General features: G+C 44.1%; 1 protein-coding gene across 12 annotated transcripts in view; it reads left to right on the top strand.

Annotated features, from left to right (window-relative positions):
* Window positions 1–25,970, top strand: part of DNM3 (dynamin 3) — a 307,097-nt gene that overhangs the window by 279,813 nt on the left and 1,314 nt on the right. For 4 of the 12 annotated variants that reach the window (XM_038413438.2, XM_038413437.2, XM_043490459.1 and 1 more), the window contains one exon: window positions 20,004–25,688. The exons of 3 other annotated variants lie outside the window; for them this stretch is intronic. In XM_038413438.2, coding sequence (XP_038269366.1) covers window positions 20,004–20,073 — 70 coding nt within the window. In that variant the 3' untranslated portion in view covers window positions 20,074–25,688. Of the gene's footprint in view, window positions 1–20,003; window positions 25,690–25,970 lie in introns of those variants that run through there. 5 more of the 12 variants (XR_006273647.1, XR_005294437.2, XM_038413434.2 and 2 more) reach the window with 5 other exon arrangements.

The following is a 25,970-nucleotide window of genomic DNA, read 5'->3' as shown; positions in this document are numbered from 1 at the left end:
ATCCATAATCATTCTTGAGTATAAAAGATTGTTACTCCATCAAGGGGTTCCAGTTATATCTGAAACTCTGGGATGGAGAGGCAGAATGGACCCCCTTGTAAGAGCTGGCTGACTCATTTTTAAATCTTATTAAAAATGAAGGACAGTGTAAGATGATTACAAGTAGAAAGGTAAAAAGTACTTTTGCAAGTTTTCCATTTTTTAAAATAGCGATTGATAGTGAAAAATTCCCTCACTGGAGATTAGGAGCTAATGAAATGCTTCCACTTGAAATTGTCAGCCGAGTTATGGGTGTCAATAATATAGTTAGTCTGGATGGGATACTTTCAAGTTTAATTGTTCTATCCAAGAAAAAGCAAATCAGGCCCATCAGACAGTGGAAACATTTTTGTGTTTTTTACCATTAAAGGGCAAAATGTCAGTGACCACACATTAATTGCACTTGGTGTCATTTCAATATACACAGGACTATCCCCCATCTGTAATTTTGTTACTGGTTAATATTAGACCACTGAAAAGAAACACAAAAATTCTTCCCTGGGTGTTAAGCCATAGGCCAAAAAGTCTATGTGAATTCCCTAGTTTGGAGAGTTTCAAACTGATGCCAGGGTTCCTTTGCCAGGGTCTCCATTGTGTCATCAGAGAGGTATATATACACACCAGATGCAGAGTCAAAATCCAGTATTTTGTCAGTTGTGCTACTGGGGGAACCATAGGTGCCCAGCAACTGTTAGCTTGCCTGTCCTTGTGAATGAGCATGCCTTCTCTTTCCTGCCTTGCTGTGATTTGCATGGACTCTGCTTTCCTAAGATGGGTGAAATAATGTTTTGACTGCTAAACTGAGAGGCTGGGTGGAGCCCCTGCCTCACAGAAGAAGCTCATTTCAATAGCCTGTCCATTTATGGATGCATTTGCTGGCATAGGAAACAAATGCTGGTGAAGGTGATCAGTGTGGTTAAAATACCTTAACTGTCCGTATGGAAGACTTCATAGCATTTGTGTTAAATGTAATCTGCAGTACTTCTTCTGGACTGAGTCATGGTTCACTGTAGCTCGAGCTGCGAACCCCTTAGATGTAAAAACACATACATACGCTTAAGAATGAAGTGGAAGAGTTCACATTTGTGCTGAAACGTCAAGTTTATCCTGCTGACTAAACTCAACGAGAGGAAATTTCTGAGAAGGGGCTGGAGGGGGAAGTCACCTGAGAGGGACAATGTGTCTGATTCCTATGCCTATTAAAAGTGCAGTTTTAGACTTGGAACTTCTGCTCCACATGGTCTGTTTTTAATAAAAGCCTGAGCAGGATTGTAGTAAATTGACTCAGAAAAGGTGTCTCGGATACTAAAGGGGGAGGTGGGGAAAGACTTGAGGAAGAGTTCTTGTTGACACTTGAGCTTTCTCTTTTACTTCTTTATATATCTAGTCTCTCTGCTCTGTCTGCTTTACCACCGTTTTCTTCAGTGATTCCTGAAAGTGTCAGGATCCATCATATCCAGGAAAGTAGCTTAGCTTCCTGAGAGGAAAGAGACATTTTTTAACTTCTTCTTGACTTTCCAAAGAAGCCTCCCCTCCCCTCACTCACCCCCATTAGTCAGGAGCAGAAACTTGTAACACAACAAGACAACATGAGTATTTTACTCTTTCCTGCTGAGCTTTCAGATTAAAAAAGCAATAACCAAAACTGTTTTGAAGGGAAAGATTCAAACCATCCTGTTCAGTGTATGGCCATGCATACGTTTTGACTGGAGAATTTGCCATCTCATTAGCAAGATATGACCCCTGCCTTTTAAAAAAAAATCTAATTTTATTCCATGTTATTAGCGTTTAATCAGAGCAGCTGCAATCTTACAGAAACCATGAGCTCTCTGCAGTTTTTTTTATTGCTCCTCATTTAACATACGGAGAAAGGAAAGGGGCAGGGAAGAGGGGAAACAATTTTCTTCCTTATTTCTCTCTGATTCTCAAGCTGGTTTGGGTTATGTGTCCTGAGTATTTCTGTGAGGCAACAGAAACTATTTGCATGATGCATGCCTGTTTTAATTAATCCCACTTGAGATGGGTGGATCTCTCCCAGCAGCAAAGCTTGTGAGTAAAGGCCCCGGCCTTTGTTAGCAACTTGATGCCAAAGTATCTCTGATTTGCGAAATATCCCCTGCTGCCAGAAATCAGATTATTCCCCTCTCCATTCTCTTAAAAGACTGCAGCGATATTTTAAAAGAAAATGCAGATGTAAACTTGCTTCAATAAGATGACCGTAAGCTTGCACAAATGCCACTATAAAGTTCCAGAATGTGTGTTTGTTTCCTGGTTTAGAGATCCTGATTTTTATCAAACACTAACTCTAGTCTTAATGCCATTACTTTAAGTTGTAGCTTTTTCACTGAGTGGGAATCTCAGCTTTGCCGTGAAGAAAGAGAAGGAATTGGAAATGTGTTTTTCCTGGCAATAGAGCCCTCTGGAATCAGCATGTGGGCCCGTGATTGTGCTTTCTGCCCCTTCCCCTTTTTCATGCTCTGTAGTGTTACTGCAGCTGGGGGCGGGAGCACAGAGTTTCCACTCAGTGAAGGCTCAAAGGCCATCATGCACTTGCCACTGGGATCTGCGCTACCCCCAAATATTATGGAAACTCAGGACCTGGTTGCACACAAATCCTAGAGGGAGGTGTGATGTCCACTGACAGGTACAAAGCCCAGATAAGGTTTATAGCATGGATGGCATCCTGTTCCTGCTCAGCTTTCACACTCAGGCCTGTAGTCATGGAGCTGCCACAGCTCTCAACAGCAGTTCTGGGCACGATGGGTTTGCAGGGGTAGGGTCTTAGAATGGGATGATATCAATGAAGAATTGAATCAATCTGCTGGGCTGCTGATCAGCTGTTCAGTGTGGCTGCCCCATCACTTGCTGCTCTCTGCCCCTTAAGGCAGGAGGAGGCAGAAAGGAGGGAGCGGCAGGTGGGAGGCACTCAGGGAAATGGGTCTCGGGGGAGGAGGCAGAGCAGGGAGGGGAAGAGGAAAAGTGGGGGCAGGGCCTTGAGGGAGGGGCGGAGCCAGTGTGGGGCACCCACCAGCAAAATGAAAAGTCCACGCCTATGGTTATAACATCACCTGTGCCTCACTCCTTTAAAAATCTAGCTCTAGTTCTTTACTCCATATTTGTGCAGCACCTAGTACAATGGTGTCCCTATCTCTGATTGGGGCCTCTGAGTGCTACTGCAGTTCTAGGCAGAGCTGGTAATACCACCGATAGTTCAGGTTGTCCGACACTTCCCATTGTAAAACTCTCTGTTTTCAGGTTTCAGAGTAGCAGCCGTGTTAGTCTGTATTCGCAAAAAGAAAAGGAGTACTTGTGGCACCTTAGAGACTAACAAATTTATTAGAGCATAAGCTTTCGTGAGCTACAGCTCACTTCATCGGATGCATTTGGTGGAAAAAACAGAGGAGAGATTTATATACACACACACAGAGAACATGAAACAATGGGTTTATCATACACACTGTAAGGAGAGTGATCACTTAAGATAAGCCATCACCCACAGCAGGGGGGGGGAAAGGAAGAAAACCTTCCATGGTGACAAGCAGGTAGGCTAATTCCAGCAGTTAACAAGAATATCAGAGGAACAGTGGGGGGTGGGGTGGGGGGGGAGAAATACCATGGGGAAATAGTTTTACTTTGTGTAATGACTCATCCATTCCCAGTCTCTATTCAAGCCTAAGTTAATTGTATCCAGTTTGCAAATTAATTCCAATTCAGCAGTCTCTCGTTGGAGTCTGTTTTTGAAGCTTTTTTGTTGAAGTATAGCCACTCTTAGGTCTGTGATCGAGTGACCAGAGAGATTGAAGTGTTCTCCAACTGGTTTTTGAATGTTATAATTCTTGACGTTTGGTTTGTGTCCATTCATTCTTTTACGTAGAGACTGTCCAGTTTGGCCAATGTACATGGCAGAGGGGCATTGCTGGCACATGATGGCATATATCACATTGGTAGATGCGCAGGTGAAGGAGCCTCTGATAGTGTGGCTGATGTGATTAGGCCCTATGATGGTATCCCCTGAATAGATATGTGGACACAGTTGGCAACGGGCTTTGTTGCAAGGATAGGTTCCTGGGTTAGTGGTTCTGTTGTGTGGTGTGTGGTTGCTGGTGAGTATTTGCTTCAGATTGGGGGGCTGTCTGTAAGCAAGGACTGGTCTATCTCCCAAGATCTGAGAGAGCGATGGCTCATCCTTCAGGATAGGTTGTAGATCCTTGATGATGCGTTGGAGAGGTTTTAGTTGGGGGCTGAAGGTGATGGCTAGTGGCGTTCTGTTGTTTTCTTTGTTGGGCCTGTCCTGTAGTAGATGACTTCTGGGTACTCTTCTGGCTCTGTCAATCTGTTTCTTCACTTCAGCAGGTGGGTATTGTAGTTGTAGGAATGCATGATAGAGATCTTGTAGGTGTTTGTCTCTGTCTGAGGGGTTGGAGCAAATGCGGTTATATCGTAGCGCTTGGCTGTAGACAATGGATCGAGTGGTATGATCTGGATGAAAGCTAGAGGCATGTAGGTAGGAATAGTGGTCAGTAGGTTTCCGATATAGGGTGGTGTTTATGTGACCATCGCTTATTAGCACCGTAGTGTCCAGGAAGTGGATCTCTTGTGTGGACTGGTCCAGGCTGAGGTTGATGGTGGGATGGAAATTGTTGAAATCATGGTGGAATTCCACAAGAGCTGCTTTTCCATGGGTCCAGATGATGAAGATGTCATCAATGTAGCGCAAGTAGAGTAGGGGCATTAGGGGACGAGAGCTGAGGAAGCGTTGTTCTAAGTCAGCCATAAAAATGTTGGCATACTGTGGGGCCATGCGGGTACCCATCGCAGTGCCGCTGATTTGAAGGTATACATTGTCACCAAATGTGAAATAGTTATGGGTCAGGACAAAGTCACAAAGTTCAGCCACCAGGTTAGCCGTGACAGTATCGGGGATACTGTTCCTGACGGCTTGTAGTCCATCTTTGTGTGGAATGTTGGTGTAGAGGGCTTCTACATCCATAGTGGCTAGGATGGTGTTTTTAGGAAGATCACCAATGGACTGTAGTTTCCTCAGGAAATCGGTGGTGTCTCGAAGATAGCTGGGAGTGCTGGTAACGAAGGGCCTGAGGAGGGAGTCTACATAGCCAGACAATCCTGCTGTCAGGGTGCCAATGCCTGAGATGATGGGGCGTCCAGGATTTCCAGGTTTATGGATCTTGGGTAGCAGATAGAATACCCCAGGTCGGGGCTCCAGGGGTGTGTCTGTGCGGATTTGTTCTTGTGCTTTTTCAGGGAGTTTCTTGAGCAAATGCTGTAGTTTCTTTTGGTAACTCTCAGTGGGATCAGAGGGTAATGGCTTGTAGAAAGTGGTGTGTGTATATAAATCTCTCCTCTGTTTTTTCCACCAAATGCATCCGATGAAGTGAGCTGTAGCTCACGAAAGCTTATGCTCTAATAAATTTGTTAGTCTCTAAGGTGCCACAAGTACTCCTTTTCTCTGTTTTCAGTTGCTTTTGACTTTTTCAAACATTAACCATTCAGGCTGAAATTTTCCATGCTGAGTGTCTCTGCCTAAGACTGCATTTTTTTGGCAAGTTTTATCCTGTGCACCGACAGAGGCCAGGGTCCTGCGGAAAAAATAGAATGTGATCATATGATTAAAAACTGTAGCATAATGCCTATGTACAAAGGGGCTGTATTGGACAGATAACCTTCATTCTGGCATTTCCTAACTGGTGGGCACTTTCAACCTTATGAATGTTCTTTTACTTGACTTTTTGGCTGAAATATAAAATAATAATAAAATGGCTGTTATTTTTAGCTGAGCACTTTTGGTGTGTGCTCAAAGAGCTGATGTTCTAAATCAGACTCAGCCTGAATGCACAAGGCACGGAGTGCAAGGTGCTCTTGCAGGAACAGGTATTGTAAGTTAAAATGCTATTTAAAAGCATAATCAGCAATCCAGAATATACCCCATATGTGCCTGGGACAAGTTAACTTGAACATTGTGTTAATGGAAGGATTTTTAAAATGGTAATTTCCTGGGTTTTAAAGGGGAAAAAAGAAGCTAAAGCATGACTGATTTCAGCTTTGCTTCCACATCAAAATCATATACACTGTTTATAGCAGCCCCATGCCAAACCCCTGTAACTGTGGAGTTCCTTCTCTGAGCACCCAGCGGTGAGGACTGCATTACTGTGAGGGCATCTGAGCTTGAAATTTGAACTGGAAACGATACATCAATTGGGAGGAGGTGGCTTCCCCCTAAAGGCTCAAATCAGAAATCAGATAGGGAATAATGTATACACATGTTTTAAAATCTCATGATTTTTGAATACCTGGGACTGGCAGTACTGGAGTTATGCGGGAGTATGGAGTGTATGACGCATAACTCCAGTACTGCCAGTCCAAGGTATTCAAAAATCATGAGATTTTAAAACATGTGTATACATTATTCCCTATCTGATTTCTGATTTGAGCCTTTAGGGGGAAGCCACCTCCTCCCAATTGATTTATCGTTTCCAGTTCAAATTTCAAGCTCAGATGCCCTCACAGTAATGCAGTCCTCACCGCTGGGTGCTCAGAGAAGGAACTCCACTTACCTTCTTGTAACTCTCCAGGCAGAAGAACTGCCATTTTTTGCTTCTCCATCCCCACTCCTACGTCAACAATCTGCAGCCCCTTGCCATCTTCCTTTCTGCCCATCCAGTTTGCTGCTCCCTTCACATTCCCCCTTTGTGCTCCTACACAGCCTCCCACCCCGTTCATTCATCTGCTCCCATACTTTCCTTCCTTTTCTCTGTGCGTGTGAGTGTGCATGTGCATGTGTGTGTGAGAGAGAGAGAGAATAGGGGAGAGAGCATATGGGTCTGCTATACTGGGGGACTTTTCTAACTGATTTTAAAACTGGTTCTGCAAAACCAGTAAGAGGCATAGTGTAGACCCATTTTAATGAACCAGTTGCAAGGCCCTCTTGAGATTCAGTAAAAGCAGGGCAGGCTGTCAGAAACTGGGTCTACTCTACACCATTGCTCTAATTGGCTTGAAAATCAGTTTAGCTGAACCAGTTTCAAAACTGGTTAGAAAATTCCCCTAGTGTAGACAGGCCTGGTGAGAGAATGGAGGGAGGCATTTGGGGAGAGAGAATGGAGAGAAATGGTATGAAGAGAGGAGAAAGAAGAAAGGAGACGGAGGAGAAACGTACAGAGGGACAAATCTGGGGATAAGCAAGAGTCTAAGGGTACTAATTGGATAGTTGCCCTCAAATACTGCTGTGACCTCCTGTGGTCCTGTCAGCTGACAATAGTTGGGAGGATGATTAGTTTGCTTTATGATGTACATTTTCAGCAAGAGACTTTTTGCCTCGTTAGATTTTTAAAAAACGTACTGATTAGTAAAAGGAAGTGGTTTTTATTTTTAGCAACTCTTGGCTTTAAAAAGGAAAGTGAAGGCAAACAATAGTGAATACCGTTTGCCAGGAATGCAGATGGGAAGCCAAAGGTGTGTTTTGTCTTCTGTATTTAATTAATAGCATAACATTTGTCATGAAGACCCTGTGCCTAGAGAAGGGGTGTCCATCATAGGGCCCATGGCTGGATCCAGTCCGCTAGCTGTGTATGTGTGACCAACATGCCACATTCTTAGTGAGCAGAATCTCAGATTTCATTTTTTTAATGATAGTACATTTCTAGCCTTCATGGTCATGAAGAAATCCTTCTGAAGGTGAATCAAATGAAACCAATGCAGTGTTGCCTTCCTGAGTCTGCAGACAGCCTGACACAACGTGAAACCTTTTGTCCCCTATTAATCTCATACAAGTGTCAATTAAAATGACTTAAACAATTCAATTCAAACCTAATTTAATTTCCTGCCATTGCAGGGGCCCCAAGCATAGGTGGCACCTCTGTCTCTCCTGTTCTCTGCCTGTGGCACACAACAGTTCCTGAGTCCTCCTGAGGACTGAAAGGCATTTAGACTGATTTAAGTTATTGGGCTCAATGTAGGGCTTTCTGGGAGAAATGTAATGGCCTGTATTATGCAGTAGGTCGGACCAGATGATCTGATGGTCCCTTCTGGCTTTAAACACTATGTCAGCATTAACTACGGCATTGATGATCATTTTAATGACTGTAGTGGGGAGACAGCTAGGAGTGAGAATTGGGAATTGCATTCATTCCTTGCAGCAGAGGTTCTAAAGATCTCATTAGCCCTCTCTGTACTCACATGCTCAATCCAGGCAGCACATGCCTGCTTCCAGCCAAAGTAGCCTCACATGACTGTGCAAGGCCGTGGGAAATCCTTACTGACTTGGGTGATCTTATTGGGACTAGGGACAGACTAGGCCTAAATGTGTTTATCCATCTGTGTGCCCATTACATTCTCCTTCCCCCATCATTTTGTGGTGATTTTCACTCCCTCTATTGTCTCTGCTCTCCTCTTTTTGTTCTTCTTCTGCCCCTGGGCTTCAAGTCCTGCCTTATTCCTTGCTCCTTTCCTCTGCATCACCCTTCATCATCCTCTTTCCATCTTTTCTGGTCTCTTGTATTCTTTTCCTCCAGTCCCAAGTCTCTTCTCTCTTCCCTGCTGACCTCCTCCCCCCAGAGTTCCTGAACTTGCTCCTGAACTGCAGGCCCAGAACCCCACTGTTGCTGCTGTTCCTTTCTGCAGCTTTGGCAGGGGCCAGGAGGGAGCATTTGAGAAGTGGAGATGCTGATGTGGGAAAACAGGAGAGGAATCTCTGGCTGTGGAGACATCCCAGAGTTTTATTAAATAGGGAGAAAATCTTCTTTTCAGTAAAACAGGCCAGGATGCTAGGACTGTCTCTCAATTAGGACAAGCCTGAGAAAATGGGTTTCAGGTCTCCCTAATAGATTGGATATAGTGATTTATAGAAGAAGTGACTTTTGTTCCCCACCTAAAGAAAAAAAATAATCTGTCTAACCTCTTTCCACTTTACAGTCTAAAATAAGCCTAGTCCACAAAGAGACTTGAATCCACATTACCAGTGAAACCTGGCTGAAGAACTCTTTCAATATTTTCTTTCTAAAAAGGTGCGAACACGGTTTCCAATCACAGTGTAGTCTGAGCCCAAGAGGCTGGGAATATAATGAACACTTGCCAATTTTATAGAAAAAAGTAAATAAAAAGCTGTTTACACCTCCAGACCAACAGGAATGTATTGTAAAATGCATCCACTTTTATAAGTGCTCTGTGATGGTCATGGGCAGACGTGAATGTAAGATGTAAGTGGAAATAAAAGCCTTTTATTTAGAATTATCCTGGCTTTTCTTCTTAGTCCAGCGATGATCTTAAAGCAGGGCCTCCCACTGTAATTACAGCTATGCTTCACTGAAAGCGTATTTTGTGGACTGTGTCTCTAGAATGATAGCAGTTCTGAAAAGGCAGATGCTTGAAGAGTTCCCATATGGTTCTGATCGAGTTTTAAGTCTAGACTTGCTTTATTTAGTGACTTTTGCTCTGCATTTGTCTAGCTAAAGCTATTCGGCGCTCTCTTAAAACTGAAAAAAAAAATACTGTGTGCTCTTTAGATTAAAAATAAAATAAACCTTTTTTATTTTTTAATTTTTGGGTGGAAGTAGAAGTTAAGCCCTCATATAAAACCTCACTGAACTCTTCAAAGGAGGAGTCACTCCAGAAACATCAGGGAGTTATTAAATAGGATTTCATTGGTAAATTCTGTATGTTCTGCTTAATGTACGCTAGTTAGAAGTCCTGATTCTTTCTGCAGGCTCGTTTACTCAACCCTAGGAACGTATGATCCCCTGCTCCTTTAGCAATAACTTTTACAAACACAGCATTTCCCTTTCAAAAAATGGACCCAGCACGCCATTAGCTAAAGGGGGCCAGGTTCTGGGGGGTCTGCCCCAAAAGTTGAAACTTCAGTGAAAAGATTTGAGGCAACAGCTAAATAAGAATCACTGTAGAAATGACATTTTTATCTAAAAGGACTGTCTGATTCTGAATCTACCCAGAAATCAACCTTTTGGACCCTGTGAACAGCTAAGGCAGTGAATCCAGTCCCAGAATATGAGAGAGTCTGATGAAAGCAGAAAGACTGTGGGCTCTGCTGTCTCTACCAATATCATCTCTTGGCTTCAGACTAAACATTTAATTGGGCTTAGTCACATATTTACTCATTGACATGGCAGCTAGCACAGCACACAGATCGTTTGGGTTTGTTTTTCTCTAATTTTCTTTTGATCTGAATGAGTTCAGAAGATTACAGCTCCCCCTGCTGCTGGTTGTAGTCTATAGATCACTGTAGTTTTAAGGGAACATTTGTGTAACCTTTGCTCACACTTCACACTAAAAAACCAGGGATTTTTACAGGCTGAAACCCATTGTTTCCTCAGAACTTTATTTTTCAGCTGACTTAGTCCAACTGAAATAAGAAGGTGGCCTTAAGAAAGATGATCCTATGGGCTCAGCCAGTTGTATTTACCAGGAATAATCCAGGACCTGGCTCTCTGCTCCGTTACACCAGTGTAACCGATTGCTGAAATTCCTTCCATTGTAAGCTCCAGGCCTAAAGTGAGGGAAGAGGAAAGAAGGCCTGTGTTGCAGGCCTGTCCTCCTGTGCTAGCAGTCCAGATTCCTTCAAAATAAGAAGGTGAAAACCTACTGAAAGCCAAAAAGTGGGCCTACGCTTGCTATATCCCCGGCCAAGGAAATCTGGGTGAGTGATAGGTAGGCTTAGCAGAATTAGATTTTTTTTTTATCATGTTGATGGATTATACTGATATTTATTTTTAAGCATTTTTATCTATGTACATTTTCACAGTTGTGGGAAATTATGTGCGGGGTCAGAGGGTAATTATTCACTGACAGTAGGTGCTGAGATTCAAAAAGTTAAAACCGTCAAAACAGAAATGTCAGCATCCCATGTCGACATGTACAAAGTAAATATCCTTAACTCAAACTCTAAAGTTCTCAAGCAGCATTTTCCTTACTTGGCCCATCTGTAAATTTCTGTTATTATTGAAGGAAATAATTTTTCTTAGGTTTGTGTGTGTCTGGGGAAATCAATATTTACCAACTTTTCCTGATTAAAAATCTAATCCTTCCAAGCCTAGTGATTGGCAGCTTCCAGGCCTGCCCTTTTCGCTCCCTCCCTCTTCAACTGGTGTAAATCTTTGTAGCTTCACCGCAGTCAATAGAGCTAGGGCAGTTTACACCAGATGAGCATGTGGTCCTCTCTCTGTAGTGCATGCTGGCATCAGGAACAAAAGCTACAGATGCCAGCATTCAGGTTCCCTGCCTCTGGGAGGCTGCTAGACTAGGAGTTGCCTAGCATAACTGCTATGTTCAGTGGCTTGTGGAACCAGAGGGACTTCGCTAGGGGGGAGCACTGCATTGTAGGACAGTCGTGGAAGGAATAAGGCTACTGTAGTAGTGCTTTAGTGTATATAAACGGGGTGTAGAACAAGACAACCAAACTAATTTCACTGAAATCGAAACCAAATTGAAACTCAGGCCTCTCTCTTACTGTGCCATCTAGTTTCTGACCAATCTAGTCTAAATGTAAATTTGAACACAAGAATTTGGAAGTACGATATTTGGATTCATTGTACTGTATCGTTCAAGTTTGTGCTGAGATACATTGTTGGTCTTATCTTTCACATTTACTGTGAAGAAGCTGTATGAATTCTCTCTCTTGTTTGTAAACTATCAATTTTGTAATCTGAGCTAACAAACTAACACTGAAGCTAGCCAAGTAGTATTCTTCTATTAGAAAAATACACCATGAAGAAATTGCTGTTTAGGGATTTTATTTTAGCTTGTTGATTTCCACTAGGATATCAGTTGGAGTCCGCCCCATTTGTGTTGTGTGTTAGGATTTAAGATTCTCATTTCTCCACAGGGCAGTGTATTGAAATACAAGTTACACTGAAAACAAAACAAACCTTTTCAAGCATAAACGTGCTTCAAATATTGAGTCCCAGTTCAAAAAATACTAACACTCATGCTTTTTATCTTCAAAGCACTTTTAGTGCCAGTAGGCCTGCTTCCAGTGAGGTCATTGGCAAAACTCACATTAGGTTTAGCAGAAGCAAAATTCGGCCCATTTATCCCAAAAGTCCCCCCTGTGAGGTAGGGAAGCAGTCAGAGAGGTTGTGACTTGCTTACTGGGCGTGAATGGCGTCACTGCTAGCAATGGATTTAGAACTCAGGAGTTCTTGTGCTCAGACCGCACTCCAGCCCTCTCTGAGTAGCTATACAGACTGGCTTGGCAGGGTTCGACTTTCATCGATATGGTGTAAGGAAGGCTGGGGTCCTGGCGGGGCAGAGCAGAGACCCTTACCGGGGGTCCCAAGGAGGGCGACGACTGCCGGGCTGCAGGGGGAGGCCACCCTGCTGCCGAATGACCTCTGCCTAGTAACAGAGCCATTCAGCAGCAGGGTGGCCCATGGCAGCTGGTGGTTTGGGCTCATCCTCACAGTCCTGGCTGGAGGTCTCTGCTCTGCCCCACCAGGACTACAGCTTTCCCCACACTTTATGCCTGCAGAAATCACTCCCCTGACAGCCTCGCTTCAGAGAGCTCCTTGCACATCCACGAGACCAGAGACCCCCAAACCCTGCAGGCGCAAGGTACAGGAAAGGCTGGGATCTCATGAGAGCGGAGCCCCCCAGCCAGAACTGCAATGAGGAGGAGGAGGACGAGCCCCTGGCCACGGGGAGGCCACTCTGCTGCTGAATGGCTCCGTCCAGTGGTTCGCTGGAGCTGGTTGTTAAATTTAGAAGCCCTTTTAGAACCGGTTGTTCCATGAGGGGCGACCAGTTCTAAAAGGGCTTCTAAATTTAACTGGCCAAAAGTGGCGCCTTAGGCGCCGACTCCATGGGTGCTCCAGCCCTGGAGCACCCAAGAGGAAAATTCGGTGGGTGCAAAGCACCCACCGGCAGCCCCCCGGTCCCAGCTCACCTCCGCTCCACCTCCTCCCCTGAATGCGCCGCCCCGCTCTGCTTCTCCGCCCCTCCCACCCGGCTTCCTGCGAATCAGCTGTTCGTGCGGGAAGCCGGGGCAGGCTGAGCTGCAGGCCTCAGGGGAACTGCTCCCCACCCCAGCTCACCTTCGCCACTCTTGGCCTGAGCGGGAAGCTGCCGCCTGCTTCTCAGCCTGCCCTGGCTTCCTAAGCGAACAGCTGATTCGCTGGAAGCCAGGGGAGGGGGCAGAGAAGCAGAGCGGGGCAGCACATTCAGGGGAGGAGGCGAAGGTGAGCTGGGGCCAGGCGCGGGGTGGGGAGCTGCCGGTGGGTGCTCTGCACTCGCTAAATTTTCCCCTTGGGTGCTCCAGCCCCGGAGCACCCAGGGAGTTGGTGCCTAAGGCGCCACTTTTGATGTAATCAGTGGGGGAACTGCCGCTTCCCCTGCTCTCCCCCAGCTACGCTCCCCCGCCCCTAGGAGCCAGAGGGACCCGTTGGATGCTTCCTGGGAGTCGCCCCAGGTAAGCATCTCTGGGACTCCCCACCTCGCTCCCCGGCAGGTCTCTCTGGCTCTTAGGGGTAGGTTGGGCACCCACGAGACCCTCCTGCCCGGTTCTGGGGCCAGTCAGGGGACAGAGGAGGGGGGTGGATGGAGCAGGGGTCCTGGGGGGGGCCGTCAAGGAACGTGGGGGGTTGGATGGGGCAGGAGTCCCAGGGGGCAGGGGTGGGCAACGACCCCCTCGTGGGGTGAGGAGGGAACCCATTGTTAAGATTTTGGCAGCTCATCACTGGCTCTGTCCCTGAGCAGGAGCTATTCAGCTACAAGGATGGCCTCCCCTATGGCCGGGGTCTCGTCCTCTTCATGGCCCTGTCACAGAATCATAGAAGATTAGGGTTGGAAGAGACCTCAGGAGGTCATCTAGTCCAACCCCCTGCTCAAAGCAGGACCAACCTCAACTAAATCATCCCAGCCAAGGCTTTGTCAAGCCAGGCCTTAAAAACCTCTAAGGATGGAGATTCCATCACCTCCCTTGGTAACCCATTCCAGTGCTTCACCACCCTCCTAGTGAAATAGTTAGTCCTAATATCCAGCCTAGACCTTCCCCACTGCAATTTGAGACCATTACTCCTCGTTCTATCATCCGCCATCACTGAGAACAGCTGAGCTCCATCCTCTTTGGAACCCCCCTTCAGGTAGTTGAAGGCTCCTATCAAATCCCCCCTCATCCTTCTCTTCTGCAGACTAAATAATCCCAGTTCCCTCAGCCTCTCCTCGTAAGTCATGTGCCCCAGCCCCCTAATCATTTTCGTTGCCCTCCACTGGACTGTCTCCAATTTGTCCACATCCTTTCTGTAGCAGGGGGCCCAAAACTGGACGCAATACTCCAGATGTGGCCTCCTCAGTGCCGAAGAGAGGAGAATAATCACTTCTCTTGATCTGCGGGCAATGCTCCTACTAATGCAGCTCAATATGCCATTAGTCTTCTTGGCAACAAGGGCACACTGTCGACCGTGTCTGAGGGTCTCTGCTTTGTCCCTCCAAGACCCCAATCATTCCTGCACCTCGCATCTGCAGCACTGCTGACACGTCCCCATTCATTCACTCACCAGTCAGGAGTGGGCGCTGTCCCTGGGCTGGAACCATTCAGCAGCACTTTGCAGCCGGGGGCTCATCCTTCACCTTGCAGTCTTGGATGGGGATCTCTGCTGCACCAGGGCAGGACTGCAGCCCACCCCACACCTTGCTCCCTCATGTCTTGAGCCCCTCGGCCATGGTGTGGGGAGCCCCCTGCAGGCCAGCTGTCAGCACTGCCATGCCCCACCCCATGTAAATTTCAACAACTGCCCTATCCCACCCATGGAATTTTCCACAACTGTAAAATAAAAATCAGAAAAAATAAAAACCAATATTGATCATCAGAACTGCAAAAAAAACCCAAACTCTTATTCTGCCCAGCCTTTACGCAGACATGTGGTAGCCTGGGTTGAATTAAAAAATAAAGGAAGAATTGACATTTCCTGCTTAATAAAATGGGGAGCAAAACCATCCTTTAAGAGTTGGGGAAGGGGCAGAATGTAGTGTAATAAAATGCAGCACAAAAACCCTGCTGCAGAGAGCTAAGCAACAAGCAAAGGAAGCTGATTGGCTGTGCCGAATAATCAGAACGTGTAAACAAAACTAGAAGAGAGCTGGGTGTGGCAGCAGGGAAATAAGAGGAGCCATCTGCAAGCTGAACTGTGCCAGTGTCCGGCTGTCTGGCATAGCAAGATGGGGGGAGGGGGTCCATTTGCCAATTGTTTTTTGTTTGTACTGTTAAACAATACAAATAGACCCATCCTAGGGAATCATCTTACAGCACATTTTTGCACTATGATCTCCTGTCATAGCTCTACAACCATGTTGTCCCATCCACACAAACATGGACACCACTAACCGTTCCAAGGAACTGCGCCCTGGCATGATTAAACTTGGAATGGAGATGATCTCTCTAGCCATTCACATGCACCACATGCTGACCTGTCTTAGTTTTAGTGACATTCTCAGCCAATCAAATTATTTTGCTGGACAATGCAAAGCTACTGACTGATTTTGTCCTTGCACTTTATTCACTAGATGCATTCCCTCCCAGGTGGCCCTGAGTGTGTAATAGCTTGGCCCACCCCATTCCACAAGAAGGAACAAAATCTTCAGAAACCCTAGGAGAAGAGCACAGGGAACTTTTGAAGTCTGCAGCCAGCTCCAAATGACTCCCAGATCGGCACAAACTCTTTACACAAGAAGAAAAGGAGTACTTGTTGCACCTTAGAGACTAACAAATTTATTTGAGCATAAGCTTTCGTGAGCTACGGCTCACTTCATCAGATGCATTCAGTGGAAAATACAGTGGGGAGATTTCTATGCACGGAGAACATGAAACAATCGGTGTTACCATACACACTGTAATGAGAGTGATCAGGTAAGGTGAGCTATTACCAGCAGGAGAGTGGGGGGGGAGGGGAACCTTTTGTAGTGATGATCAAGGTGGGCCATTTCCAGCAATTGACAAGAACATCTGAGGAACATTGTGGGGGAGGGGGAAATAAACATGGGGAAATAGTTTTACTTTGTGTAATGACCCATCCACTCCCAGTCTGACTTAGCAGATAGAATACTCCTTGACTTCTACATAGAGTGCTTCCACTGACGTTCACAGGCTGAAATTGTGGAAAAGCAGCATCACTTGCCCCATAACCTCAGCCGTGCAGAACACAATGCCATCCCCAGCCTCCGAAACAACTCTGACATCACAATCAAAAAGGCTGACAAAGGAGGTGCTGTCATCATCATGAATAGGTCGGAATATGAACAAGAGGCTGCTAGGCAGCTCTCCAACACCACTTTCTACAAGTCATTACCCTCTGATCCCACTGAGGACAACCAAAAGAAACTACACCATTTGCTCAAGAAACTCCCTGAAAAAGCCACAAGAACAAATCTGCACAGACACATCCCTGGAACCCCGATCAGGGGTATTCTATCTGCTACCCAAGATCCATAAACCTGGAAATCCTGGACACCCCATCATCTCAGGCATTGGCACCCTGGCAGCAGGATTGTCTGGCTATGTAGACTCCCTCCTCAGGCCCTACACTACCAGCACTCCCAGCTATCTTGGAGACACAACTGACTTCCTAAGGAAACTACAATCCATCGGTGATCTTCCTGAAAACACCATCCTAGCCGCTATGGATGTAGAAGCCCTCTACACCAACATTCCACACAAAGATGGACTACAAGCCGTCAGGAACAGTATCCCCGATAATGTCACGGCAAACCTGGTGGCTGAACTTTGTGACTTTGTCCTCACCCATAACTATTTCACATTTGGGGACAATGTATACCTTCAAATCAGCGGCACTGCTATGGGTACCCGCATGGCCCCACAGTATGCTAACATTTTTATGGCTGACTTAGAACAACGCTTCCTCAGCTCTCATCCCCTAATGCCCCTACTCTACTTGCGCTACATTGATGACATCTTCATCATCTGGACCCATGGAAAAGAAGCCCTTGAGGAATTCCATCATGATTTCAACTATTTCCATCCCACCATCAACCTCAGCCTGGACCAGTTCACACGAGATCCACTTCCTGGACACTAAAAGAAAAGGAGTACTTGTGGCACCTTAGAGACTAACAAATTTATTAGATCATAAGCTTTCGTGAGCTACAGCTCACTTCATCGGATGCATTTGGTGGAAAAAACAGAGGAGAGATTTATATACACACACACAGAGAACATGAAATAATGGGTTTATCATACACACTGTAAGGAGAGTGATCACTTAAGATAAGCCATCACCAGCAATTGGAATTAATTTGCAAACTGGATACAATTAACTTAGGCTTGAATAGAGACTGGGAATGGATGAGTCATTACACAAAGTAAAACTATTTCCCCATGGTATTTCTCCCTCCCACCCCACCCCCCACTGTTCCTCTGATATTCTTGTTAACTGTTAGAATTAGCCTACCTTGCTTGTCACCGTGAAAGGTTTTCCTCCTTCCCCCCCCCCGCTGCTGGTGATGGCTTATCTTAAGTGATCACTCTCCTTACAGTGTGTATGATAAACCCATTGTTTCATGTTCTCTGTGTGTGTATATAAATCTCCCCACTGTATTTTCCACCAAATGCATCCGATGAAGTGAGCTGTAGCTCACGAAAGCTTATGCTCTAAGAAATTTGTTAGTCTCTAAGGTGCCACAAGTACTCCTTTTCTTTTTGCGAATACAGACTAACACGGCTGCTACTCTGATTCCTGGACACTGTGGTGCTACTAGGCAATGGTCATATAAACACCACCCTATACCGGAAACCTGCTGACCGCTGTTCCTACCTCCATGCCTCCAGCTTTCATCCAGACCACACCACACGATCCATTGTCTACAGCTAAGCTCTAAGCTACAACCTCATTTGCTCCAACCCCTCAGACAGAGATCTCTATCAAGCGTTCTTACAACTACAGTACCCACCTGCTGAAGTGAAGAAACAGATTGACAGAGCCACAAGAATACCCAGAAGTTACCTACAACAGGACAGGCCCAACAAAGAAAATAACAGAACGCCACTAGGCATCACCTTCAGCTCCCAACTAAAACCTCTCCAACGCATCATCAAGGATCTATAACCTACCCTGAAGGACGATCCATCACTCTAACAGATCTTGGGAGACAGCCCAGTCCTTGATTACAGACAGCCCCCCCAATCTGAAGCAAATACTCACCAGCAACCACACAATAGAACCACTAACCCAGGAACCTATCCTTGCAACAAAGCTCGTTGCCAACTCTGTCCACATATCTATTCAGGGGACACCATCATAGGGCCTAATCACATCAGCCACGCTATCAGAGGCTCGTTCACCTGCACATCTACCAATGCAATATATGCCATCATGTGCAAGCAATGCCCCTCTGCCATGTACATTGGCCAAACTGGACAGTCTCTACGTAAAAGAATAAATGGACACAAATCAGACGTCAAGAATTATACAATTCAAAAACCAGTCGGAGAACACTTCAATCTCTTTGGTCACTCAGTTACAGACCTAAAAGAGGCAATTCTTCAACAAAAAAACTTTAAAAACAGACTCCAACGAGAGACTGCTGAATTGGAATCAATTTGCAAACTGGATACAATTAACTTAGGCTTGAATAAAGACTGGGAGTGGATGGGTCATTACACAAAGTAAAACTATTTCCCCCTCCCCCCCCACTGTTCCTCAGACGTTCTTGTCAACTGCTGGAAATGGCCTACCTTGATTATCACTACAAAAGGTTCCCCCCCCCCCCCGCTCTCCTGCTGGTAATAGCTCACCTTACCTGATCACTCTCATTACAGTGTCTATGGTAACACCCATTGTTTCATGTTCTCTGTGTACAATCTCCCCACTGTATTTTCCACTGAATGCATTCGATGAAGTGAGCCGTAGCTCACGAAAGCTTATGCTCAAATAAATTTGTTAGTCTCTAAGGTGCCACAAGTACTTCTTTTCTTTTTGCGGATACAGACTAACACGGCTGTTACTCTGAAACCTGTCTTTACACAAGTGCTCCCATTGAGTTCAAGTAAGAGAAACTTAATCCTGCATTGGAACTAGACCTACGAGTGAGCTAGCCACTAGGGGGAATGCCAGTTGCATGAAATGCCTTGGAAGCAGAATCATTCATTTCATAAGGGCAGTCATGAACATGTAGACCTATGCACATGCTTCAGTTACTCCATGGGAGTAGCTTATTCACTTCAGTGGGGTTAAATGTGGTTAAAGTTAAGCACAACAGCAGTAAAAGGAGAAAATGTCCCCTGGAGTGAAGGACTGAGCTATACTTGAGCTCCAGTCTGATATGTATCTGCGTTCACACACCATCTCGTACTTATGATTCCCACCAAAACTTTTTAAGTCAAGAAGTAAACAGGTCTTGGCCTCACTGGGCCCTGTGACATTGAACCCACTCAGTAGTCTTTTCCCAGCTCACCATTCTTGCCACATTGCTGCAGGAGAACTGGGAGCTAACAAGCTAATGATCCCAGTGTTAGTTGCGAAGGCCAGTATTTTCAAAAATTGCTTCTAAGCTCTAATTGAAGCAAATGGGAGCTTCGGGTGCACAACGCCTTCTGGAAATCAGGCCCAAGATTCCTCAAATTGGGCATCGCAATCCAGAACCACTTTTGAAAAGTTGGTTCTAATTCCATTCTGTGCCTTTCTAAGCTGGGAGGGACATCTGACTAATCGACCTCTGAACCTTTTAAACAGAGAACAAACTGTTGGCCATTCCAGAGGGAGTATCTGTACTGCACATGGAGCTGTTCAGTGAACATTTTACCTTCTTACCTATTGCAAATGCTTATGGACTGTCCTGTTCCATTGTAATTGGAAGTAGAAATGCGACATATAGCTGCATGTGCATGGTAATGCAGCAATAGCAAAATTTTGCAGCAGTGAAAAGGTTACAGATTCGTACTCAGTGTTTCTGCTTGTTTCCTCTTTCTCTTTTTCTCTTTCTCTCTCTAGCCGAAGACCACCCCCTTCACCCACTCGACCCACTGTAATTCGTCCGTTAGATTCAACCCTGTTAGATTAAGTGAAGTTTCTGGCATGTCATTAATTGCTAACCAAATGTATGGAAGCAACTCGCTTGATAACTGTTGCAATAACCAAGGTATAGTCGCATGTATGGACATCGGTAGGCAAGTAACCGATTTTACTAATATACTCTGTCCATTCTGTATTGCTTATGAGATCTGAAATGTCATGGGAAGGTCTGTGTTGCCTTGACTTTCCCTCTTGCAAACAGCTGATTTCTTAGCTAGTATATTGACATATATATTAATTCAGGCACTTGAGTGTTCCCAGTTCTATACAATCAAATGGGGGCTTGCCGTATTGTGTGTTTGTGTTGACCGAGTGCTTAGAGTTTGCCTCTTCCCCATTTCAAAGGGACATCTTGTTTTTATAAGTAGCTTCCAGGTTTCTCAAAAAGAAAAGGAGTACTTGTGGCACCTTAGAGACTAACTCGTACAGTTCCAGGTTTCTGCGTCAGATTGTTTAAAGAAAGGCTTCCTATAATTTGGGATTATAGTTATACACATTTCCTTCCTTAAATGCCAACTGGGCTGAGAGAAACAATGTTGTCTGTAATTAAAATCTCCTGCACGCCCCATAATTACACATGTCCTCATGTCTCTTTCACAAGCCTGCTGGATGGTTACTTTTACTATAATTTCTCAACATCAGAAGCCTCTAGTTTATGAAGAACGTTGCTAAGGAAAATAAGGCCATATATGGTCTGATGGGCTCTGCTCTGTGTGTCCCTCTTTAGAGGCCAAGGGGGAGTCAGTCTTCTCTTTTAGTAACTGGTAAGAGCCAGATTCTGACCCCCTTGCTCACATTGGATAGTATTTCCTCACATGAGCATTCCCACCAAACTCAATGGGAGCATGAGTGTAAACATAACACACCATGAGTAAGGTGTCAGAGTCTGGACTAAGTGGGTGGTATATTTGGCATTTCAGTGTGAGAAATTGGAACAGATTGGATATGTGAATGTCTGTAACTGAGCCACCAATTCCTTACCCACTATTTGAATGATATTTTGACCAAAGTCACAGAGTTCAGAACTGAATTTGGATCTGAGCTGAGCTTTCTCGGTAGTGAGTGCTGTTTGGATCAAGGATTTTGGTTGAAGCTGATCTCTCTTTTCAACCATTATTAAAACCCTCAGACAAAATTACACTGTGTAAAGATTTTGCATTTTCATTCATTGAAATCCCCGGTGGCTTGGTACGATAGTTCCTTTATCCAACTAAAAAAGTGAGAAGTGATCAGCTGTATATCCTGGAGATGTGTTATTTTAACAGCTGTTCATTTTCAAGTGTCCTATTGTTTGTTGTTGTTTACAAAAAGCTTTATCTTAACTAGTTAACTTGCCATTTTAAATAGATCAGGAAATTTCCCTCCCAGGTATAGAACAAATGAAGTGGACAGAATTAAACTAATTTGGCCTGATGTCTTCAGAAAGTATTTGTTGTTATTTTATTATAGTTACAGTTCCTAAGGGAAGGCAGTTGGTGGTTATGAAGGCCATCGCTGTAATGAATCAATCTAATGAATTCGTGTATTGAAGCTGTATGTGGTGCTACAGTATCTCAGTGGTTGGGAGGGATCCTGTCAGAACCACAACCAGTGGGAATTTTGCCTGTTAAATATTCCCAGACTGCTGATTAAATAATAGCTGTGTCCACCACTGAAGCAAATTGGGAAAGTAGCGTGATTTGTATATTAGTTTAATTTCCTGTCAACCTTATACTCAGAACACACACCTATAGAGTCTAGAGGTCAGTGTTTTAAGCAGTGCAAAGATGGACTTCGGCACGTTGCTGATCTTAGTGAATTGCTAAAATGGCCAATGTTAATTTGAAGAACATGCTAAAATACTCAACAACAAACTTATAAAATCATCTTTAAAGTAAAAAGAAATTGCACCTTCTAAATTCAGTTGTGCTGTTTTGAATTAAGGGAAAGTAAAAGATTATATTTCAATGATGTTTCTATGCTTTCCACTCTTTTAGTATTCTGTAATTTAATATGTAACATGTTATTTATTATAGATATTTATATGGTACTATAACAGTAAGTGTATGCTCTACAGGCAAAACTTCTGTATTTATTGTCTCCAAGTTTTAATTTGCAGCCAACTTCTATTATAAAGCCCAATTTTAGCACCCTTTTAACTTTGACTTTGGAAACTGATTTGGCAAAAAAAATTGAAATTTTTTTTCAAAAAACACAGGAGAAAGTGTCTAGTTAAATCTGCTTGAGACAGCTACATTTTAAAGAAAATAGACTGAAGTTAAGCCAAGTTATTAATAGTTTTTGTTGTGGATAAATCTTAAACTGCCCACATATTGCCTGATTCTGAATTCATGTACACTTTTGTAAATCTATAGTAACTCCACTGAAGTCATTGGAGTTACAGCAGAGTAAATTCTGCATAACTGAGATCAGAATCAGGCCCATAACATATTGGGCCTAATTCTCAATTGCCCTGTATTTTTGTAGTCATTTACTTCAGCACAAAGTGGGTATAAAGAAATCAGAATGCGATAGCATCTGACACACAGTTTGCACTGAAGTAAATGGCTACAAAATGAAGAGAATTGGGCTTGTTTTTATCACTCACTAAGAAATGCATATTTCATCACAGAACAGCAACCTTAAATCTGACCCAAAATAAAGAGTATTCTTTCATCAGTAATCTCAAAATATAAACAATACAAAACTTTTCTGGAAGGAAGCACAGCATTTATATATGTGCGCATTAATCAGCCTCAAGTGCAAATCCACATACTCTGATAATTTTACCTTAAGTTGATAGTTATGCATTTTTCAGAGTAAACTATGTTTCTCAAGAAAAAGCAATTCTAAATACTTTACCAAAAAGGTCTACCGCCAGCTGATACAGATTGATCTTATAATCATAGTTCATGTTTATCAGCATGACAATCTGTGGAACTGCACTCTTCATTCCTACTCACCCTGATTACGTTTAGTTTCGCCTCCCCCCCCACCCCAAGTTCTTACCAGAAACGTTCCTGGCAGCAGCTCACTCTGTGCTGGAAGGACAGCTGGGCAACTCGCCAGTACTTCTGTCTAGATCTTCCAGTAGGGCAGTGGCTGACTGAGAAAGGTAGCCTTTCCCTCTGCAGACAATGGGGTGCTAAGCCTGAGATCCCATATCCCAGACACACAGCCAGGGACTGTTCTCCCTTCATTAGACTGTCTCTAGAAAAGCTCAGAAGACTGACTGTAGAGGATGATTCTCTTCCTGCAGTTAACTTAAAAGGAATGAAGGGCTGGGGGAGTTTGTCTGGCTGTGTGTGCGGAAAGATGGATCAAGGACTTCTCATGTCAGTGATCTCCATTCCATTCCTTAGTGAGCAGTGTCCATGTGGTTGGGTGACCACTTCTAGTATGGCTTCAGGCTGGTGCTCATCCATTATTTTGTTTAGGCGAAGCCTAGCTCTTAGCATGGATAGTGTATTGTGCCTTGCATAGTCATGGTTGACCTTGCTGAAGAAGTGTAATGTGCCTGCTTGGATCATAAGTAGCTCTGTCTGTAACCCTATATCTTCCTAAGACACGGAATGTCTGTGAAATGAAAAGGAAGGCTTAGCTATAGTAAATACGTATTTACTTCATTGCCTGTCTTATTGCACTTTCTGAATAAGCCTCTTCTAAAAGAGACTTCTGTTATATTAAGGGATATGTGTGTGTTTTGTATAATGCCATCTTGTGTTATACTAGAACATAGAAAATATTATACTCTATATTGCAAGCCTCTATTTAAAACTATGTGCATACCGTACACAGAGATTATTAGATAGATCTATTTGTCTTAAGAACTGAAGACCACTCAATTGAATGCAGACCTGTTTTGCACTGATGGTATTGGTGAGGTGTTTCACCCTCTGCATTGGTTTTATATGAGGCTCATGTCCTGCTTTTGTCTTTGATCCCCCCCTATGCATGTAACACAGTAGAACAGCTTCTTTTTGTAAATGAATATCACTCTGCCTGTCTTTCCTCTTGCTTTGTCTCCAGGCGAGTGGATACAGATGGCTTCTCCCGTCCAGAGAGTCCAACGCACTTGCTTGATATGTGATTTGTTCCATGTTGCTGGCTGTTTGTTTTGTTCCCAGTTTGTTTTATTTCCCTCTCTACTTTTCCAGAATGATGTACACAGTGGCGTCGTTTTGTGAGGAGCAAGTGCTCAGCTTCTCTCTGAATGTTGCTCTGTATGTTAATTGCCTTGTTAATATGAGCCACAACACCTGCCATTGGTTTTGTAGTATGTAAATGATTACTGGCATGGATTTTTGCACACTGTGACTGGATCTCTGAATCCTCAGTCATTACTGAAGGTCTCATACACCTGCTGTAAAAATGTCGCACTGCATTTCTGAACCTGAAATAAAGGTAAATATTGGCTGGGTATTTGTTACTTTTTGGATGTGGTAGAGAGTCTCACTTGTTTTTCAACACAATCATACTACTTTCCTTCAGTCTGTTTTGTCTTATTTTGAAGAGCTCACCTTCTGGCATTATTGATGGAGATTTACCAAGGTGGTGAGTGTCAGAGTTTTGATCAGTAGGTGGAAGCTCTAGATATGCTGCTCCTTGAAAGGGAAGATGGGAGAAGAGCAATCCAAAGGGAGATTCCAGAATTAACTGAGTCTGCCACAGTTGTGGGGGAATAAGAGCACAGCAGGGTGCTAGAAACTTGGTGAATGACTAGAAACTGGCACATTTGCTTAATAACTGACATTAAAATTAGACATTCTGAGTGAAATTCATCGCTGAGCTGCAGGACAGCACGAATATTCACGGGCTTGCATGGGACTGGAATAGTGTGTCCGCTGGCTCTGTGTCTCAGGGAATTTCATCCTGAAGGAGTGAGTCTGTATGTTCAGATGCATCAGAACATATCTAGGTTCCCCCCTCCAAGTTAGTACCATCCAACTACTCAGTGCTGAGAGAAGAAGTGGTTTCTACAACAAAACAAACAGTAAAATCATGACAGCTCCTTAGATCAAGAGCTCAGTTACTGAATCACTGGCTCAGTTGGAGGCATCACCCAGAAGCTGTACTTTAATAGGTGCTGGAGAAACCAAAAGTGGGATGATTGCAGCAGCAGAGAAGATTAAAAATACCTGTCAGAATTTACAGCAGTTTTGCTGTAACCCTTGTGGATATTTCTTAAGTGGCCTTAATGGCTGTGAATGTCTTTTGTACTCACACAAACATCTCAATAGAAATTGTCTTCCCCCACATGCCCTGTCTTTAATACACTACAGATCCCAGAGACTTCACTTCAGCACATGCTGAAAGCACTGCAAGCTTCTCCTCATGATGTGCAACTCATCTCCCCAGCGTGCTGCGAGCCATGCAGAGATCCAGCACGTTGCTGATCATTTCTGCTCAACTTTGGCAGTAGTTTAATAATACTTCCTTCACCCAATTTTAACTTTCCCCCATTACAGGTGCTTCCCTGTGATCAAAGGATAACGATCTTCATCATTATAGTCCCATTCCAATTTATCAGAGATTCCTCCGAATGCACTACTTCCACCAAAAGAGCTTTGAGTGGCTTTTTTAGGGACACTCCATCTCAAATATAGTACATGTTAGAATGCAAAGTAATGGCACATTGGAAAACATAATCCCAACTATACATATAAAATAATGGGGTCTAAATTAGCTGTTACCACTCAAGAAAGAGAAGTGGGAGTCACTTTGGATAGTTCTCTGAAAACATCCATTCAATGTGCAGTGGCAGTCAAAAAAGTGAATGGAAAGTTGGGAATCATTAAGAAAGGGATAGATAACGAGACAGAAAATATCATATTGCCTCTGTATAAATCCATGGTATGCCCACATCTTGAATACTGCATGCAGATGTGGTTGCCCCATCTCAAAAAG

This window comes from Dermochelys coriacea, chromosome 8 (assembly GCF_009764565.3).
Source record: "Dermochelys coriacea isolate rDerCor1 chromosome 8, rDerCor1.pri.v4, whole genome shotgun sequence".
Lineage (NCBI taxonomy): Eukaryota > Metazoa > Chordata > Testudines > Dermochelyidae > Dermochelys > Dermochelys coriacea.
The sequence above is the reverse complement of the archived record's forward strand: the minus strand, read 5'-3'. Positions and strand labels throughout refer to the sequence as shown.